The sequence below is a fragment of the Alosa pseudoharengus genome, unplaced genomic scaffold (assembly GCF_046254945.1).
Source record: "Alosa pseudoharengus isolate Yale_2024_CS ecotype anadromous, Long Island Sound unplaced genomic scaffold, YU_APseudo_1.1 YU_APseudo_1.1_scf_1, whole genome shotgun sequence".
Classification (NCBI taxonomy): domain Eukaryota; kingdom Metazoa; phylum Chordata; class Actinopteri; order Clupeiformes; family Clupeidae; genus Alosa; species Alosa pseudoharengus.
In genome coordinates, this window is record NW_027468564.1 from 25,097,406 (window position 1) to 25,118,820 (window position 21,415).

The following is a 21,415-nucleotide window of genomic DNA, read 5'->3' on the forward strand; positions in this document are numbered from 1 at the left end:
AAATGGAAGATTAAATCGAATCAAGGTAAATCGAATCAAACCGATTAAATCAAATCAAACTAAAGTATGAAAAATCTAAACTCAAATAGTATAAAGGGACTGTGATGAAACAAAACTTGGAAGCAAGGTATGAAGGCTTTTCACACACACTCACACAGCAGAACAGAGCTATCAACCAACAATAGGAGGGTCTTTACCCAAACAAAGCATGTGGCCTGTGTGGGGGGGGTGGACATGCGCAGTGACATGAGCTCTGACTAAAGCAGTTACAATCAATAATCAATTACCTATTCACATAAGACTGAGAGAGGTGATAATGGAGCAATTAACTGAGATACATTCCTGCATGGCAATTAACTGAGATACATTCCTACATAATCCTCTAGTTAGGCCTACTCAGGTAAGACACCCAGCATGTTTTAAGGCCTTAAAAAACAGCTGAATGTTACAACTATGACTGAGCAAAAAGTAATTATTATTATTGGATAAGTGGTCCTTGGTCTGAAAAGGCTTGGCAAACACTGGCCTAGGCCTATAGGTAAGTAGATATAGTAAATCCAAACAGGAGGAGGATATTGTGTCAAGAATGAGGTATGGGCATACAGGGTTGAACAGCACACTAGTTCTAATGAGAAAGCATGCTGATGGTTACTGTGAGTGTGGCATTCAAGCAACCGTAGAACATGTCATAGTACAGTGTCCTAAATTCCAACAGGAACGACAGACACTTATACAGCAGCTAGCACAAGAAAAAAAAAAAGTCTGGACATAACAGATATACTGCAAAGAAATTCTGGGGAACAATGTTTTAGATGTGTTTTTCAATATTTGAAAACAACAGGTTTATTCCATAGAATTTAGAGGGATGTAGTATTCAGACCCACACTCCTATTCAGAAGGTGGCGGTAATGCACCTAAAAGCTGTTTGCCAACCGCCAAAGAAAAAAAGAAGAAGAAGAAAGCGTCAATCGCTGACGCTGAAGCTTCAGAGAGCATCTAAACAAATCCACGTGTCTGTCGCCTTTCAACTATGGAAACCTTAACATTGGTCAAAGAAGATAACTGAGGTCATTCGTACACAAAATAATGCAGAAACTGACAGGCGATACACTGAGCTTTGCCTCGAGCCCCGAGGGTTTAAAGTTAAAACACACCGATTGGTACCAGAGGGATGTACGAAGTAAGGTGAGTGTTTGACTGAGGTAGGCTAGTCTACAAATTAGTTAACGGTGTATCTGTTGGTGTAGCCTACAACTTCTGGGGATTAGGCTATATAAATCTCCAGATTTAACAAACCTTGAGATAAAAGCTAACCTCTGAGTTGTCTGAACCTGTGGCGACTAAACCTGAGCTGTCGGCTCCAAAACACCGGTTCCAATTAGTTCAACCTAGAGTTGTGCGTTGACGGCGAACTTAAAGTTGAAGTTGAAAGACATCTTCTATTGAGAGTCGGAACCATGAGTAAACCGGCGAAACAAAGAGCACCGTATTTTTCACTTTTAGTGTTAGACAGAAATGGGCAGATTTGCAAGATTCGCGTTTTGCGGTTCAATAGCCTAAGTCATAGGCGAAACGTTTTCATGACATAATATACAGCTATATCTAACCGTAGTATGGTAGACAACAAGCTACAACCCGGTTTTATCCGAAAGCACCGTATAGCATATGTAGATAAATAAAATACGTCCCTTGAGCATTCTGCTTCCAGCGTCTAGGGACCGTCTACAAAGTGCAAAACCGATAATGGATAGGCCTACAAAGATACATTTTAAAATAGCTTCACTATTATTGAGCCTAGTGCTTCCGAAATCACAACACCCAGCTAGGGCCTCCCTAGCAATGTAGGCTACTACACCTCCTAATTATTGAAAAACTGACTCACCCTATTTATAATATATTTTTATCGGGGATACAATTCAATAGCTTCACTCTCATTGAGCCTAGTGCTTCCAAAATCACAACACACATTCTACGGCCTCCCAGGCAACATACTACATCTGGGTCGTTCCACGTCAATTCAACCAGGGCCCACGCACTTAGGTCTCAAAAAATTCTGAAAAAATTACCAGGTGTAGGCCTACCTATGTTACCCAGGAGACACACAAACATGTAGCCTCGTGAGACCATCCTGATCTCGCGAGCTTCAGGGTTTCACTCGCAGATCAGTCTGGATACTTTCCGTTCATAGATATATACACTAGATGTCGCCTTCTGCTTCTCAGCATGCGTCAACACCGCCGCCATCTTTGTACAGGGATCTGAATCGCTAAACTAGTTCTCCTGTATTGTCAGCGTTACCTATTTAGCGACGTTTGGCCATCCCCAGCGATAGAAAACCTTTTTAGCGATTAGCGACAAATTTGGGAACTTCTCACAATGATGGCAGATCGGCTTCTTTGTTGTTGAAACGTAAGAAAATCACCTTTCTCATGGCTTTGTCATTTATGAATTCAGCTACATCTCGTTTGCCCATGGCACTGACCCATGATTATAAAAGTAACGACTGGCGTAGCCTATGTAGTAGCAGAGGTAAATGTTCTACAGATCTACAGCAACTTCTGGTGAGATTACAACTTACATGAGTAAACGAGACGAGGGGTATGTGGCCTCAACCAGAGCCTGTCTACGAAGAGCCTGTTTACTTTCATTGTATCGAACCTGGTTGCAGTTTACTCATTGTTCCTCTAGGGGCCGCCGCTAGCTAGTGCAGAATGAATGGGAGTCTATGGGGCTAGACGGGTAAAATGTATCTTTATTATCGTCTTAAGCTTAGTTTTCTGTAGACTCAACCATAAATACATGCCTGTCAGTTGGAACAACCCAAAAAATTAGATAATTGCTTGAGATTTTGACGATTTATGGTGATTTTATTTTCGCTAGATCTTTGCCCAGATTGACGCTAATGCATTATAGAGGAGTGGATCACTGAAGCAAGATGGCGTCTCGATTGACGCATTCGTTCCAATGAACAGCAGTAGTCAAGGCGACATCTAGTGTATATATCTATGCTTTCCGTTAAAGAGAATTTGGAGCAGTTCACCAAACGAACGTCCAATCAGCGTTGGCTTTGAGGCGGGTTGAGGTGTGACGCAACGAACAACATGACGGCATCCACAGAGATGAGCATAGCTATCGCGCAAGTTTTATTCAAATTAGAAAGTATTCCTGGGTAAGCTGTGAAGCTATGAGTCTCAGCCATGCAGCTGGGAGGAATGAAAGACAGACATCCTCCACGGCTGATTCCAGTTCACAATGGAGGAATATACTTTCTTCAGAAGTGTAGGGCCTACCGTGAAAACTTGATGGGAATTGTCGTTGATTAGGTTCATGTCACATACAAATTCTTAACGTCTTAACGTTAGTCACGTTACCTAACTTAATTGTATGTTAAACGAAGGCATTAGAAGAACACTTTGTATATCTAATTGGTTGATTTGGCCCGTCGATGACTAACAAAGGTAGTGATAGACAGATGGTTTATCCAATCAGCTAACCAGTATTTCCGCCCCTTCCCAAAAGTTCTTCAATGAAAAGTTCCCAGATGGATATGCGGAGCAAATCCATCTGGCGGAGTCAGGTTAACAAACATGTATTTTATGTAAGATCAATACTTTCCAAGATACAGCCAATTTTATAGGGGGAAGGGGGTGTCGATTTTGTCATTAAGTTAAAGTTAACCTCCTCTTGGTTTTTAATCGACTTCCATTCCTGATTGAGTCACCTATGACTGACTATCTATTATGATATAATAATTAATCTTGACATGTCGACATTAAACTCGAAATTTCGACAATTAAGTTGAAATAGCATGTCGACTTTTATCTTGATGGTCCAGATTTTACTGTCGAGATTAAAGTTGAAATTTCCAAAATTATATCATCACATACGACATTTCGTCTTTATTCTAGATTTGTCCATCAAAACTAGTTTGGAGACATTAGCTGCCAGTGAGTCCGGACAGTCAGTCAGCAACAAAATACCTTGTATAGAGGATTTGGTGAAGTTGACTATTTCAAAATCGGGTTTAGCAACAAGGAAATCCTTGTTTTTTTTTTTGTTTTTTTAGCCCAGAAACACAGTGTGCTGTGGAGCAGTTGAGATTAAAGTCGACATGATGGGCTATGTCAAATTTATATTTGAAATGTCAACTTCGACAAGTCTACTTTAATCTGGACATTTCAAATTTAAAGTTTAATCTTGTCATGACAAAATATTTCTTTTTTTCTTAATGTTTGGCCCTTATAGGCTACTCTAGGCCTAGTCTCCTCTTTATGGAAAATTTATATTTTAACATTTTAGGCTAGTTTGTGTGGACGTCTACTTATTGGCATGGTTGTCAGTTGATGGACCGTGCGTGAAGTGCTGTTGTGTCCTCTGTGTAGATCATGGATGAAAGTGGTCAGCAGCAGCATGTTGATATGATGAGTCACAAGCAAGCCTGCACTGACCTGGAGAAGGCAACTCAGTTTATCACTCAAGTATTGCAGGTAAGACACACACACACACACACACACACACACACACACACACACAAGAGTGAAGACAATCAAACTCACAATTGATTTCAAACTCATTGTTGTTTAAATTTATGTTTTCATTATTCTCCAATTTATGTAGGCAACCATCTCATTTTTTTTCTCTTGATCTTCAATTTGATGACTTTCGATGAAAATCCTGTAGATCAGGGGTATTCAATTAATCTTCAGCGAGGTCCAGTTACGGAAAATTTCCTCAAGCAAAGGTCCGGAGCATCATAATGTTTAACTTGCGTGTTTAGGCTATGTAGGCTATATGTATGTATGTATAATATTAGGATGGATGGATGGAGCCTAGTTGTAGATATATAGATAGATAGATACATACATACATACATACATACATACATACATACATACATAATTGATCCCCAAGGGGAAATTCAAGAAATAGAAGATTGTAGGCCTAGGCCTAATGTTTAATGTGAAATAAAATAAGTAGCCTAAAAGGCAACATTCGAAATGAGGAGAAATAAGGCAAGATAAGAGTAATTGGGGAGAAAAACTGAGTAGCCTTGGCTATTTTTAAGATCTTAACGGGAACTTAAAATAAAATTTGAGCTGAGACAAAGATGGATATTCCCCAGCTGGTTCCTTGAACCCATTAATCAGCAAGTTTAATTAAATTAATCAATCAAAAATCAATCGATGATTTGAAAATAACTTATCTGATTGTTTCTCGTCCCGTCTCCTCTCCTTGCTCGTTTCAGGCTATCAGTCTCTTCTCCATAGTAGGCTGCTTTACTCACTGACTCGTAGCAGCAAGCAAAATGATGGTTCCTGAAGCTCCTGAAGTAAATGCTGTTATCCTAACCAACGAAACATTTAGCACAGCTTTGAAATCTTACGTGAAAATCTAAATTAGCCTATTATGGTCTGGGTCCGAATAGGATCACGTCACGTCACGGTCCGGACTCGGACCGCGGTCCGCCATTTGGTGATCCCTGCTGTAGATGAAGCTTGTAAATCAAACAGAAATCATCTAGTATTGCCTTAATTTTATGACCTATCCTCTTTTCGTCAATCTACTGTTTGTGTCTACTTTTCTACCTCATGCACGAGTAGACATGAAGCTGACCTAAGCCTCGCTTGAATAAACGAAGGCTAGATGCAGCTAACTTCAGTGAATGGAACGGCTTCAGCCCCAAGTGAAAGTCTACGCTAGTTCAAGCCAAGCTATTTCTGTTAGGCGCCGCCTTCATTAGCGAGGATGATGGAATACCCCTCTAAGCAATTCTTCAGAATGTTAATTAGTGTGTGTGTGTGTGTGTGTGTGTGCAGCATGCAGTAGGTCGAAACCGGGAGCTTTGTGTATTGATTCGTCGTCTGGAGGAGAAGGATGTGGAGACTGGGCGGAGTCTAACAGAACTGGCAGAGTCAAACCGCCAGCTGCAGGCGAAGATTGATGAACTACAGAAACGCCTGGAGGAAAAAGACCGCTCCCTTACACAAGCCAACCAGGTGTGTGTGTGTGTATGAGGAAATTGCCTTATTCACCCGGCGGCCATTACGAGGCTGAGGGGTACACTTGCCATTACACCTCAGTCCAGCAGATGGTGGTGGTAATGCACTCCGTTTGCAAACTGCTAAAAAAAAGCTCACCGAAAGAAGGGTTCACTGGCCTGTTCTTCTTCTTCAGTGAGTTTTTTTTTGGCAGTTTGCAAACGGAGTGCATTACCACCACCATCTGCTGGACTGAGGTGTAATGGCAAGTGTACCCTATAGCCTCGTAATGGCCGCCTGGTGAATAAGGCGAATTGAGGTGATTCAGTCACCACATTCACTAAATACAATTTCACTCATTGCAAAACACTACATGAAAACGGGAGATGGCAGCACAGCAAGAATGAAGAAAACTGTAAAATGATGGAACAAATTGTTTTATTTACAATAACAGCGATTGTCGGACGAGGTAGGGGAAGCCTGGCTTCCCTTGGCCTCCGGGAGAAAACGCCACTGCTGTAGCCTGGGTGTTCCCATGCTGCCTTGCGCGCGATTTGATTCAGCTGCTAAGGCAGCCTGGAGACCATGGAGCAAATTTTTGCCTGAGATAGGGGATGAGTTATGCACAGACGCATTTGATAGACATCCGTGGCACCCAATAAACGGATCTGGGCATTTTTTTTTTCAAATACGAGAAAATGAACGTTTGGTTCCCAGACCACGTCTCATTGAGAAGTGGTGGCGCTAGCCAGGCTACCACTGCTGGGGAATTGCCCCAATTACTAATTGCATGCATTGTAAGTGTGCATTGACAGGACAGGACAGTAGATAAATTATTATGTGATATAAAAACTACTGATATAAAAAGAAAAGAATGATGCATTTCTGATTATTTATTCATGACCGCAAACATTATGCAGGTATAATAGCCTGTTTAAAGTAGCCTACTTCTATACTCTTAAAAGTTGCACTTAGCTCTGCAACAAAAGAGTTATAAAATTATTATTGATTTATTTATTTTTGGACTGTATTTATCTGTTGGGAGATTTCAGCAGTGTTTGTGTGTGTGTTTACAGACTGTGGTCTTACTGAGGAATGAACTGAGGGACTTGTGTCAGCAGCTTCAGACGCAGCAGCGTAAAGAGAGGTACAGTGAGAGAGAGAGAGAGAGAGAGATGGTGGGGGGGTGTTATGACTGCCGTTATTCATGACTTCCACACACATGGACATGGCACACACACAAACACACACACACTCATAAGTTAACATAGACAAAGACAGAAGCACACATACCCACAACAGCAAACACACACACACACACACACTCATAAGTTAACATAGACAAACACAGAAGCACACATACCCACAACAGCAGAAACACACATACATACACACACTCGCTCACATACACATAGGATGACTTGCAAGAGTAGGGGATGGAGACATATTGACATGCGTGATTTATTTTTGCAGAGAGAATATGCAGAGCTGAGTGGCAGTCATATTTTGTACCGCTATGTGGTACATCTAGTTTATAACTTATGTAGCCTTTGATCTCTTCTGACTCCTACAGGGTGTTGCAGGAAGGGCAAGAATGGCTGCAGGGTGTTGAGAGACAACTCCAGGTTAAGGTACACGCACACATACACAAACGTGCACATAGTATACTAACACACACACACACATTAACAAGCACATACACACACACACACACACACACACACACACTTGCTGTCAGTGTTAATCACATGTTAATCGCGATGAGATTATGGACCATAACATGTTATTTTTTTTTTTAATTGCGTTCATGGTGTGCCGCCAAATGTTTTTTTTATTTTTATTTTTTTTACACCGTCACTTGTGCTGTTATCAACGATTCTCTTTGGCTGCTTTCTATTCATGACCCTTTCTTGTCCTCAGACTGGCACAGACCAACAACATTTCCCAGCACAGACACTTCCTAGTGGGCTTCTGCCTGGTCCTCCTGCTGAGGTCATAGAGATAACTATATAACAGATAACAGCAACACAGCTGTGAATGACACATTTTTTAAAATAAAAAAAAAAACTCCCGATTGGCTGAAAGGCCCATTTTTTACTTTTTAAAAAGTTGACTCAATAGACATGGAATTAAATGATCCTCAAAGCACTTCAGGTATTGCTATGATCTACAACAGAGGTGGGCAAACTACGGCCCGCCACGCACTTTATGCACTTCATTAAAATGTGTTGAAGGCCTAGGCTACATTTTGCTCATGCACTGGTGCATATTTCTCAATATGACAAGTCCTTTTCAACTGAACTTAAAGGTCCCATGTGTAAGAACTTCTCCCATCTAGTGTTTAGGGATTATATTGCAACCTAATAGAACTACGGTAGCCGTTGCACATCAAAAACATAACACCCAATTCACACCAAAGATCCGCATCGAGACGAAACCGTCGCAGAAGGAGTTGCAGCTGTGTAAATTAAATGGCGCACGTCGTTGCCAGCCGTCGCAAAGCATTTAACATTACCATATCTAGTCGCAGTTCATCTCGTTGCAAATCTACCTAGATGACGGCCCTAGTTCCGGACTCTTAAATAGGTGTGTCAAAACATTAACTGTTTTCTTTTGTCATTGCTTGTGTGTGATGCCAATGAAACACACTTTCGGACATGGAATAAATCATTTAATTTTCCCTGATAACTGAGCTAGTTAGCTAACGTTAGCACAGTAAACTGAAAGTGAAATGGGAATGGCTAGTGATCTTCGCTAGCTTGGTAGAAGCTAAGGACTTTGGTTAAACGTGTACATTGTTGCAAACTAACCTGAAATAGCATACAGGCATGACAACTCCTCACCTTTCGGCGAAATTCGCCATTTTGAATCCAAAATGGGGGACTTAAGTGGTTTGCGCAGATCTGATGAGAAAATATTGTGGGGTTGGGGGGGGGGGGGGGGGGGGTAGGCCTATTAAAGGAGAAGTTCGGTGTGAAATTGATCTTAACTGTACTGAAAGATGTTGGCTACGCTATGCCCCCCACAGCTACTCGGCTAAAAACGGCGTAATTCGGAATGCTAGGGGGTGAGCGAAGGTGCCTATTGGACACATGTAAGTACTCAGCAACATCTTTCAGTACAGCTAAGGTCAATTTCACACCGAACTTCTCCTTTAAGTTACAACTGAGTTTACAAACCATGCGCAGACGGGAACGCATCTTGATGCGTTGTCAGAGCCCCATTACAAACTTGTCTGATCCAGCAAGGAATATGTGAATGCAGCCCCTATGCATTTAGCCTATTAAACAGTGGAAGCTAATTTTTGCCGCGGACGCATCGCGAATAGCGACAAAATCGTGAAGCAAATAGGCATACTGTATCAGTCGCCTATAGCAAAGGGACAAAAAAATGTGAATAACTAAATAGTTGAATTAAAAGCTCCTAAACTGGGCTGGTGCGTTTTGTCGAGTTCAGAGACAAAAGCAGTGTTTGACATGGTAATGCTGTCTTTTAAGAAACGTTCAGTAACCTATTCAGATCACTGTCCTGTGTCTACAGGGTACAGTTTAACATGTGAACACTGTTCACACAACTTTATTGGTTGGTTAAACACACTAGCACAATGCCACAATCTGTATGTAGCCAAGGCTGAAGGTTAAAACATTTCAAACCAATTTTACAAATTAAAGCCTACTCTACCCAAGTTTATTTATTACCTGGTTTGGTCCAACAAATATTCTTTAGACTTATCTTATTCAGACTTATTCTAATAGTCTACAATGAAGTGTCCTTTAGGCCTATGAAATCTTCAGCCACAAAGAAAGAAAGAAAGAAAGAAAGAAAGAAAGAAAAAAAGGCACTCATGTAGATTACTGAGGAGGAGAGGAGGGCCAGACTGAAGCATGTTGCCAAACAGCGCAAGCGGGCCCCTTCACACTTTGGCCCAAGCCAAAAACAAGAAATAAAGGTATTTTTTTGTAAAAATTAGTCATTTTGTAGTTTGTTTTCTTTATAAATCTCTGGTTTTAGGCAACTTCATACTCCATGGAAGCTATGCACTATTGGCAACAATGTCACTCGCGCTTGTTTTGCTATGAAACGGCCATTTCCCTCTTTGCGCGCCCTTCTCACCTTTTTCACCCCTGACCCGTTTTCATGCCTGAACATACATTCAGCAACGTTGTGGTAGTCGTTAAGGGTTGTTTTAAGGACATGTTTGTGCATGCCCATAGCCAGGCACTCTGAAACAGTCAAAGGCGATTCAAAACGAGTCAGAAAGTCGAGACAGGACCCATTGTCAAAATTTCGGTTTCCACCACTCTAGTTCATCCAAAACAAACCAGAAAAGGGACTCAAAGTACTAAATACTGGAATTATCCTTTGAGGTGAAAATATTGCATAGTGTACCTTTAACCACCCGCTCACTCACACCTATTAACACTCAATTTTGATGGGCTTGTCTCGTACTCGTCTCGTGTTCACCTATTAACACTCAATTTTGATGGGCTTGTCTCGTACTCGTCTCGTGTTCACCTATTAACACTCAATTTTGATGGGCTTGTCTCGGACTCATCATGTTCACCTATTAACACTCAATTTTGATGGGCTTGTCTCGTACTCGTCTCGTGTTCACCTATTAACACTCAATTTTGATGGGCTTGTCTCATACTCGTCTCGTGTTCACCTATTAACACTCAATTTTGATGGGCTTGTCTCGGACTCATCATGTTCACCTATTAACACTCAATTTTGATGGGCTTGTCTCGTACTCGTCTCGTGTTCAGAGTGAGATGGTCTCTCCTGAGGGTCAGAAGCTGTTTGAGGCTCCAGTCTCTTGCATTAAAGAAGAAGAAGAGGCTGAGGAAGAGGAGAATGAGGAACAGGAGGAGGAGGATTATGGCCATGGAGAGTCCAGTCAGTCTGGTAAGCAGACACACACACACACACACACACACACACACACACACACACACACACACACAACACACACACTAATGTCCTGTGTTGAATATCCACTGAGTGCAACACAATTGTACTCTATTATGCTGGAGGATTAAATGTGAATACGTTTCCTTTTTTTCTGCTTTTGCAGTAACGTTAGAGATAACTGACCCCAGATCAGAGCTGTTCCAGGTACGGTGTTTGTTACATATACACATCATGTCAAACACATGGATATGTGTCAGCTTGCTTGGCACACACACAATCACACGCGCACACTAGGGGTGGGCGATATGGACAAAAAATAATATCTCAATATTTTTTGTGATTTTGATGATAACGATAATTAGTCGATATCCTTTAAAAAAATGTTTTGTTAAAGTCTGAGTTACTTTACCGCTAATTATTTATGAATAGCATCATTACAATAATAACCAATAACCTAACCTGTGACTTTTTAACCAAATCAACCAATGCATTGTCACTCTATGACACATTTCCAATTCTGCCCCCACTTGGGTGTGTGGCAATGACATGGTCTAGCCAGCTACATTAGAGAAGATGAATAGGCCTAACAGTTTCCCAAGAGAAAGTCTGAGGCTAAAGTTCCTTTCAAACCTTTACATAGGATTCACTGTAAAACTAAGCAGACCAACAGAGTACATATCAGTTATTTCCTTCTATGTTTTGTTTATGAGCACTAGCTACAGAGGCTACCATTCCAAGTTACAGAATAGAAACTAATGCGTTAGCTTATGGCTAATGTATATGAGAAATCCCATAGAGATGCTAACGTTAGCATAATCGGTAAACGTAGATATTTACATTTACTTCAGTCCATTTACAAAAGAGTTACTTGAGAATAGTTCTTTGTTTACAACTGACTATTAAAATACTCAAAGGCTAATGTTTTCTCTCCATATAATACCGTGTAGGAAAAAACGTGACTGTCTCATAAATGCTACTTGAACAGATACTTGACAAAAGTAGCCGCATAAAATCCCAAGTAGGCTACTCTCGCTGCACAAAATAAACATTAGGCGTGCGTGGGACAATGTTGTGACCCACTAGTGATCACGTGACACTTGCTCTGCTGCAGCCAGGGGCTTCTCCCACATACACCTGCTGGGAATGTATGAGTCTTCAATGCGTGATTTCGAGTGTTTTTTCCCCATAAGTAATTTAAATACTCGATAATGTCAAATTGCACATCGTTAAAACAACAATCACGATATTATCGTAGACGATATATATCGCCCACCCCTAGCACACACACTCTGATGGTTTTGTTTACTTCTCAGACTCAGCAGGAGCCGTGTGGTGGTCTGGTCCTTGCAGTTAAAGAAGAAGATGGTGAAAGTGGATGTGGGGAGCGGAGAGGCTCTGGCAAGGAGAGCATAGGTGAAAAGAGCAACACACATACACAACACACAAATGCATACACACACACACACACACACACACACACACACACACACACACACACACACACACACACACACACATATGACTAATATGACGTCAGAGTTCAAATGTATCATCATATTCATTTGTGTAGATAGACTGGACCTGTCCCAAATTTTCTGGCCAGCACGTGTCTTTATTGCAGTGGTTTCAAAAACTAGCATGTTAGCTACCATTAACTCATTATTATTGCACATTATGGAAGTAAAAACTCCCTTAACTGTTAATAAAAAAAAAAAACGCCCTGGCCAACTATTTTTGTCAAAACGGAAGCGTAGTCTGTTCACACTAAGTGTCTTCTTTGTTTGTGTCTGCAGTAGAAGAATCCGTCCTCAGAGCAGAATACCCTGTCTCTTCAGCTGAAGACATCAAAACTGAACAGGTCCAGGTACAGTGGTGAAAGTCTATGATATTTGTAATGTCTAGTATAGTTATCCACTGTTAAAATCACATCTTTATTTAATTAGCCAAACTCATACTAATATTACAGTAAAATCAAATGAGTAAAAGGTACAATATACAGGTTTAGGTATTTTTGGCAAGTGTAGAGCTCCCTCTAGAGTCGCAATGTATTGATATGTTACTCTGCTATTGTAAATAGCAAACTTCTCGTGACTTATCCCCTATACACAATGCAAATGCTTTTGTTGTGGAGGTGAAGAATTAGCAACAGGCAAAAACTATCTCCAAAGAGCTAGATCTACTGATAAGGTAATGTTTCACGATTCTCATGAGATTTGTTGGGTGCCGCTCTTGGTTGTTGCATGGTTGGTTTTCTCGGTAGGGACTCACTACGTCTATGCTGTATAGCTATGCTAGGTGAACAATTTCCCTATTACAAGTTAGTTTACCATCAAATTGGCTTTGTAAAGATGAAAATCTTGCATAATGTACCTTTAAGGCAAGAACTACATCAAGCTAAAACTCTGAAGAAGAAGGCATTCTGATGCATGAACTTGTAAGTGACCTTGGCTGAATTTGCCTGGGAAGAAAATGTATTCTGAGAAAAAAGAAAATCTTATAAAGAAATAAATATTTTTTAACGAAAACACAATTATTGGCACCCCTAGAAAATCATACATACAAAATCTAACAGAAGCATTTCCCTATCTAATTTTAACTTTGTTAAGTTAATCAGAGTGTCTGTGAACTTTCAGAGGTAGTTCATTACTTTGTTTTTCACTAAGGTATGAAAATAAAGTCACACAGATGCTAAATTGTCTTGTCATTTTTCAACATCAGAAAGACAAGAGAATACACTAAATTTAAATAAAAAGAAATTGTGTTGACATTTGTAAGTCAGTGAATGTCTATAAAAACTAGGAACTAGGAAAATGCCTATATTTACTAGCCTGACGTAGTCATACTCAATTCTAGTCAGAATATGAGTCTGATACTGCTCCATTGGGACATAATTATGGGGCGTGTTTTAACCGATACAGGGGGGGAATGCCTCTGCACTCAATTGGATAGACCTAACCAATCAGAGCAATGAAATAGCTTACCGTGAGGCAGGGCTCCAGAGTGCGACCAATTTGGTCGCATATGCGACCTAATTTTTCAAAAGTGCAACTAAAAAAAATCGGAGGTCGCACCGGTGCGACCAGCTATTCGAGAGAGGAAAAAGTGTCCGCATTGAAACTCTACCTTTGGTTCAATAACAGACACATATTTGGCCAATATCGTGGTTTAAACAAATCACAGATAGTGAAGGGCGGGACCCAGTGCCTGTGTGTAAATTTGAAAATGCAAACCGATAAGACTAGCCCGAGATGATGATCAAGTTTATCGTTGCCTACGATAGGCCTAGTGAAACTTCCCTTCACCAAGTTCAGTCCGAAATAATTATTCACCAGAAAAATAGTTTGAACGTAAACCCGACGTACAGGAATGCCACTTGCACCAAATTTATAGGAGTCATTGCAGATGAAAAGACGTCTTAAAATTGCGAACAATGCATACAAGGCCTTCCCGAACGACAGAGATACAGATATCGCCGAAAAGGAGTGCGTCATTGACCGCAGTTACATGCAGGGAGTAACCCGGTTTTCAACAGCAATATTCGTTTTGCGCGCGAGTTGTGTAAACTCATTCTGATGGCATCAATCAATTTAATCCGGTATTTGGCGCAAACCGAATATCGCTGCTACATTTAAAGCCTGAATATTCTCTGCATGTATAACTGTGGTCATTGTGTACGGTGAATTGAATGGACACATTTAGATTGAGCATGGCCTAAAGATCATGAAGGATAGTATGTAAGACATTGAGCCATGAGATGTGCAGTGTGAAGCCCTTAAAAGGCGTGCACTGTTAACTTACTCACTGTTTTTATTTAATTCATCTTGAGATGTTTTAAGTTTAAATTTCAGCTCAGTGAAGCACTTAAAGCACCAACACTTCATTAAGTTACTTTTCTTGTAGAAGTTTAAATCATAAGTCATAGGACAACCTATATAGGACAATAACTAAGGAAGAAAAGTGAACCTGCTGCGGTGTTAAATGCGATGTGGTTGAAAATTGGGTGCACCTAACTTTTGTGCTGGTGCACCTAAGAAAAAAAGTTAGGCGCACCAGTGCAACCAGTGCAAAAAGTTAGTCTGGAGCCCTGCCGTGAGGTGTAGGAAGAAAACACACGAACCATCCTTCTCCATAAATGCCTTAACTTTGTTTTCTGGTCTTTTGTAAAAGTTAGTGGCGTCTATAACTCATAGCCTACAACACTCATTAGCGAAATATAAGAGATACGTAAGACTAGTAGGGTAGGCTATTAGGGAAAAACGGATAGCCTATAGCCCCTCTGTTTTTAAAAATAATTCTGTTCAACACTGATATGCTACAAACATGTTAAACAGCTGGGAAAGGCTGTTGCAAATCCCTCGAACAGGTGGTCAATCAGAGATTTCAAATGAACGAGGGAACATGTCACAATGCAACAGCACTGTTTTCCCTTGATGAAAGTGAAACCACGAGTTTTCCCACATCTCAACTTTGGCCAAAGTTTTCAAAAATCATCGTTTTCAGTGATAAAACCTCATTAAATAATATGCATTTTCCATATGGGGTCTTAAAAGCCATGTATCCTTCTAGCCACAGTGTTTTTGTTTCAAACATAAGCTTAATCTAAGTTTATGTTTGAACGACGACGTGATAGACTAGGCGCTGTTGCTCACCTGTCCATCATCGTAAAGCCCAATTTGATTGGTCCACCTGATTTAGGGCGAGCATACTTGCTCCACAATGCAGCAATGCCAGACCGAACTTCCCGACCTCAAATGTTGTGGGCGGGATTAAGTTGAGATGTGGGAAAACTCGTGGTTTCACTTTCATCAAGGGAAAACAGCGCTGTTGCATTGTGACATGTTCCCTTGTTCACATCTCAACTAAGCACCCAGGCTATATATTTACAGTTTAAACAATGATTAAAAGGTTCTAATCAACTGGAAATGTGACAAACATACTTGGACAAAGACCCATGGTTATCTCTCCCCCATTTACAGTATGGAGGATGATAAGATAGGCAAAAAATTCCATAAGGACCACTATTGGAGAGTTACAATCTTCAAAAGTGACCTCACTGCTAGCTTATTTAGAGTGCATGCTAGGTAAACGCCTGTCCAGTCCTTTAATTACCAATGTAAATGGCAGGAGTCACCGAATGGTACAGTGACTTTGTCTGGAAGTGCGCTCTTTGGCTAGGAACACTTTAGGTGTGTTTGGCATACATAGAAGAATGACTTTACTGAAAAGAACCCCATGCTTAATGAGAATTATGGTGGACAGGCTGTGCTATTGTGGGGCTGTTATTATTCTCAAAGGCCTTGGGAATCTAATTAAAGTGCCTGGTATCACAAACAACATGAAAAACCTGAAAATGTTTTAAACAAAATCTGTCAATCTCTGCCAAGATACTAAACGTTGGTCATGATTGGATCATATATCAGGTCAATGAACCACAACAAACGTCCAGATCAAAACAAATATGGTTTACTGAATGCAAAATCAAGCTTCGGCCATTGCCATCTCAGCCCCCTGGAAATTTTGTAAAGACCAACAGTCTTAAATCTCTTGCTTTGTATTCTCCAACTCTATGGGGTGTCATAGGTGAATATTACAAGCTGTTTTATTGGAAAAGGGAGGCTTAAGAAGTAGAGATGCACCGATAGATCGGCTGGTGACCGGAATCGGCCGATTTTCACGTGATCGGCCATGACCGGCGACCTGCCGGTCAGTCTGAGACATGCCGATTTTATGCCGGTCAAATGCACTCGTGCGCCGCAATTGTAACAACACCCAGAGTTTGCAAAGTTTGAAGAAGCTAGCAACCAACACTCAGGGCTGGATGTAGGGCTACAAAGAAAGCGCTAATAGGCTACTGAGTTTTTCTATGCAGCAAACGCTGTGCTTTGCCATTGGCCTACTGCGTGGAATGTACTAAGCTGTCACTTCATTAGGCTACGTAAACATCGCTCATCACCGCCCGTCACTGCCGCTAATTGCGTGCCCACAGCTGAACAGAGATAACCGATTGCGACATTAAAAATAATCAAAGTTTAGCGATCATAGGCTACATAATAAGATGTCAACAAGCAGGGACAGTAGCCCTAGTAGTTCTACTCCACTTAAAAAAAAAATACTCAAAGTATTTACTGCACGTAGACTAAGGCTATGCCTTAAAATACCCTAGTCTAGCAGATTGAGAAGTGGATGTCGTGAAGTGAACAAACGATAGCCTATTAGAAAGGCAAAAAAAGTTGCTTTTGACATAGTAGCCTACAATGAAGAAAATTGATGCTCTGAATACTGAATCAGCCGTCTCTGAAAGTTTATTTAGCCTAATTGATGCATTTAACCGGAATTTGGATTTAATTTTTTCACCGCAAAACAGACGTGCACTGTTTTCATATATGGTGGAGCACCTAATCGCTATTAGCACTTCTCCCCTGTTGATTGCGTGATAGCCTAGGCTACTACCATTTTTCCCTCGCCCTCCCATAAATTCATCAATGCATATGAAAATATGACATGGTAGCATGTTCAAATGTAGGCCTATCATGAAAATTGTTCTTATATCTTTAGTTGGATATTGGATGTGAGAAGAATAAAATGGGTGTTCCATAACTTAACTTAATCCATAATTTGATACTGCAGCTGAAGTTAGACTTGAAGAAGAATCTGTCTGCTCACCGGTTCCATTTTTTAACAGCCATTTCATTATTGATAAGTTGATTACATGCCTATATTAACATGCTCTATCAAAGAAAAGATAGAAAATAACTATTTGTGTGTGTGCTGTAAAATGGTTAGAAGAAATGAAATCGGAATCGGCTAAAATCGGTATCGGCAGGTCAAACTCTATGAAAAATCGGATATCGGTATCGGCCCAGAAAATTGCAATCGGTGCATCTCTATTAAGAAGGTATTATAAGCAGGTGTGCCAATAATTGTGAGCAACATGTTTTTGTTAAAAAAATGGAGGAGTTGTATAGTGTTGGGCACGACAGGAGTTAGTTCTCCACAATCGGCAATGTGACAGATAGTGTAAGTATAACTATAAGTATATATACTTTTTTGATCCCGTGAGGGAAATTTGGTCTCTGCATTTAACCCAATGGTGAATTAGTGAAACACAAACAGCACACAGTGAACACACAGTGAGGTGAAGCACACACTAATCCCGGCGCAGTGAGCTGCCTGCTACAATGGCGGCGCTCGGGGAGCAGTGAGGGGTTAGGTGCCTTGCTCAAGGGCACTTCAGCCGTGGCCCACTGGTCGGGGCTCGAACCGGCAACCCTCCGGTTACAAGTCCAGAGTGCTAACCAGTAGAGATACAAGCTGGGCTACATTTGAGGTATTTACAGTACCCTCCAGAATTATTGGCACCTTTGGTAATGTTGACTAAAAACAGGCTTCCCTTCAAGGTTGGATTTTTCCTATTTGTTTTTATTGTGAGATTACAATAAATCACCAACAGATTATTTTTTATACCAGATTTTAGTCAACTTTAGCATGGGGTGCCAATAATATTGGAGGGTACTGTATGTAAGATGAATACAGTACATGTCTGAAGTATTTATTTAGGATGAGTTAGGGGCCAGTTATCAGACAACCTAATGCTAACAGTAAGGTGCTGCATTTAACCAACTGGCTCAAGTTACCTCTTTTTCTCCTTCTGTGTGTGTTAGGAAGAGGAGGATGAATCCCACTTGGCTCCAGTGTTCAGCTCTGAAGCTGCCTCATCCACCCTCTCCCTTGCAGACCCCCTGCATCTGGTCCAATTAAGCAGGGTGTCCGTGAAGTTGGTGGACTGCTGCAGGACAGGACAGCATGGGACAGAGAAGAACAGAGAAGGAGAACAGCAGAAGAGTCGTAAGATAATTCAAAAAAGAAAAATTTCACTTCATTGTTAGTCTATATCAAAAGTGGTGGTTCACTTTGTGCGAATTATGCTATTTTCTGAAAATAGAATAAGCCTACAATCAAGTAATTTTACACCACAACCTACCACTCATACAAATGTAGTTCAAAACGAAGGCTAAGTTTCTGCCAGTGACTGCCATAGAAGGCCATTTCCCTTGTCAGGCCAGCTATCGCTAGGAAAGGTGGCTGACAATTTGAGTGTGAAGCTAATTATTACTTAGCTGCTAACACTACCGCCACCACTGCACACAACTGCGAACCTAGAAACATACCTGACGTCCTACTAAATCCTCGGTTATCGCTTAATCAAGTTATGAACTTACTCGACGTAATACCAATCTTATCAAACTAGCTAGAGTTAAACCTAACGTCCTCTCTATACGTAGCAGCTATGAGTTTGTTGCTAATCGATGACAGGTAAAGCCAGCTTGGTTGCTTACTTGATTAACTAGCCAAGTCGTTAAAAACAGACTTCACACAATCCATTCGAATAAAAAACACAAATTAATTGTAACTTACTTTGGGTGTGGTAGGAAAATGTCCGTTTCGTCATAGTTTGTTGGATGAAGCAGACGCCAAGAATGTAAACTTTCTTGAAAAGAATTGAGATATGCTTGAAAGCAGTGTGGTCGAAAGCGATTAGTCATAGGATGTGTAGTTTAGGGAGCGCCAGATTGTATGCTTAGAAGCTGACGTTGCAGGTGGACCCACACCTGATTACTTTACGACCCTTCTAAATGAGCCCCCTTTGTGATGTCATAGAGAGAAAACATTTTAATCCCCTATTTCTCAAAAATTATAAACTTTTCAAAAAATCTAAAAAGATTACTCTTGGCCAATTCCAGACCTACACAACGGTTATTTCAACAAGTCTGTACGTTAAGCGATTATAGCCGCATTCATTTTTGAAAAGGTAAAAAGAAAAGGTAAAAAGAAGAAGCCAGGAGATATCATAATAGTGGATTCCATCCACTATAATTAGTGGGTCACACAGTCACATTGATTTGAGGACTTAATTTATTTGTAAACATAGGTAAGTACAGACGTGTACACACATTTGATTCCATTTCCATTCCATTTATGAATTATTTATTCCATTTTCCATTCCATTTATGACAGACGTTTATTAAAACATGACTAGTACATCTTCAGATATATATCCGGACATCGGACCAGCATGAGAAAAGGAAACCATGAAAACCCTGGTATGGATCTATTTCATGGCTTATTTAATGTGTTGTGTTTTCCCAGTGAAACGGACAGGATTATGCACTTCATCCTCCATGGCCCCTTCAGAGAGTCCCACGTCCAGCTGGACCCTGCAAAAAGAGCCGAAGGAGTCTGGAAGATTGTCCCGTCCTCTGCGTAAACACAGCTCCCAGCTCAAGTTGTGTAATTACACTCACACAAGAGAGAAGCTACACTGCTGTAAACTGTGCGGCAAAAGTTTCAGTCATGCTGGAAATCTCAGAGTTCACCAGCGAGTACACACCGGAGAGAGGCCGTACAAATGCACTCAGTGTGGCAAGAGTTTCAGTGCAGTAGGACATCTCAAAGATCACCAACGAATGCATACTGGAGAGAGGCCGTACAAATGCACTCAGTGTGGCAACAGTTTCAGTGTAGTAGGAAATCTCAAAGTTCACCAGCGAGTACACACCGGAGAGAGGCCGTATAAATGCACTCAGTGTGGCAAGAGTTTTTTTCAAAAGGTACATCTCAAAGATCACCAACGAATGCATACTGGAGAGATGCCGTATAAATGCACTCAGTGTGGCAAGAGTTTTTTTCAAAAGGGACATCTCAAAAGACACCAACGAATGCATACTGGAGAGAGGCCGTATAAATGCAGTCAGTGTGGCAAGAGTTTCAGTCAAGCGGGAGCTCTCAAAGTTCACCAACGAATGCATACTGGAGAGAGGCCGTATAAATGCACTCGGTGTGGCAAGAGTTTCAGTCAAGCGGGAGCTCTCAAAGTTCACCAACGAATGCATACTGGAGAGAGGCCGTATAAATGCAGTCAGTGTGGCAAGAGTTTCAGTCAAGCGGGAGCTCTCAAAGTTCACCAACGAATGCATACTGGAGAGAGGCCGTATAAATGAACTAAGTGTGGCAAGAGTTTCAATGTAAATGGAAATCTCAAAAGACACCAGCACATTCACACAGGAGAGAGGCCGCACCAATGCACTCAGTGTGGCAAACGTTTCAGTCAAATAAAATAATTCAAAAGACATCAGTGCATTCACACAGGAGAGAGGCCGCACCAGAGTTGCAGTGAAAAGAGAATGTAAAAGCTTGTTCACATTTTAAAAGCAGGTGTGTTTACCTGGGCACATCTAATCCAATTACAATTGGATTCATGACTCAGTTGGAATAAAATTACTGTTCTGAAACTGATAGTTCTGGTTCTTGATTATGATCAGTGTTGGGAAAGATACTTTCAAAACGTATTCCGTTACAGAATACATGCCCAAAAATGTCATTTGTAGCGTATTCTGTTACGTTACTCAATCTGAGTAACGTATTCTGAATACTTGGATTACTTCCGCATTGAATTGCATTTTATAAGTGTAGGAATGCGGCCATCATATCCTGCTTACGAAACAGGCCTATTCTGGTGTGTTCTTGTT

The 21,415-nt window shown here is 40.9% G+C and overlaps 1 protein-coding gene across 1 annotated transcript; it reads left to right on the forward strand.

Moving 5' to 3' along the window:
- The first annotated feature begins 1,021 nt into the window (after positions 1-1,021).
- On the forward strand, positions 1,022-21,178 carry LOC143123393 (uncharacterized). The gene is made up of 11 exons (XM_076284775.1): positions 1,022-1,185; positions 4,383-4,487; positions 5,817-5,996; positions 7,055-7,125; positions 7,552-7,609; positions 10,745-10,883; positions 11,053-11,093; positions 12,203-12,302; positions 12,683-12,753; positions 18,551-18,734; positions 20,037-21,178. Exons 1-11 carry the CDS (start codon positions 1,087-1,089, stop codon positions 20,885-20,887), a joined length of 1,899 nt encoding a protein of 632 aa, XP_076140890.1. The 5' UTR covers positions 1,022-1,086; the 3' UTR covers positions 20,888-21,178.
- Positions 21,179-21,415: the final 237 nt, after the last annotated feature.

Bases quoted from the DNA above. Each gene is read 5' to 3' on its own strand.
- LOC143123393 (XM_076284775.1), top strand. From the start codon at position 1,087: ATGCAGAAACTGACAGGCGATACACTGAGCTTTGCCTCGAGCCCCGAG. The intron at 10,884-11,052 runs GTAAGCAGACAC...CTGCTTTTGCAG, and splicing joins TGGAGAGTCCAGTCAGTCTG to TAACGTTAGAGATAACTGAC. The intron at 12,754-18,550 runs GTACAGTGGTGA...TGTGTGTGTTAG, and splicing joins TCAAAACTGAACAGGTCCAG to GAAGAGGAGGATGAATCCCA.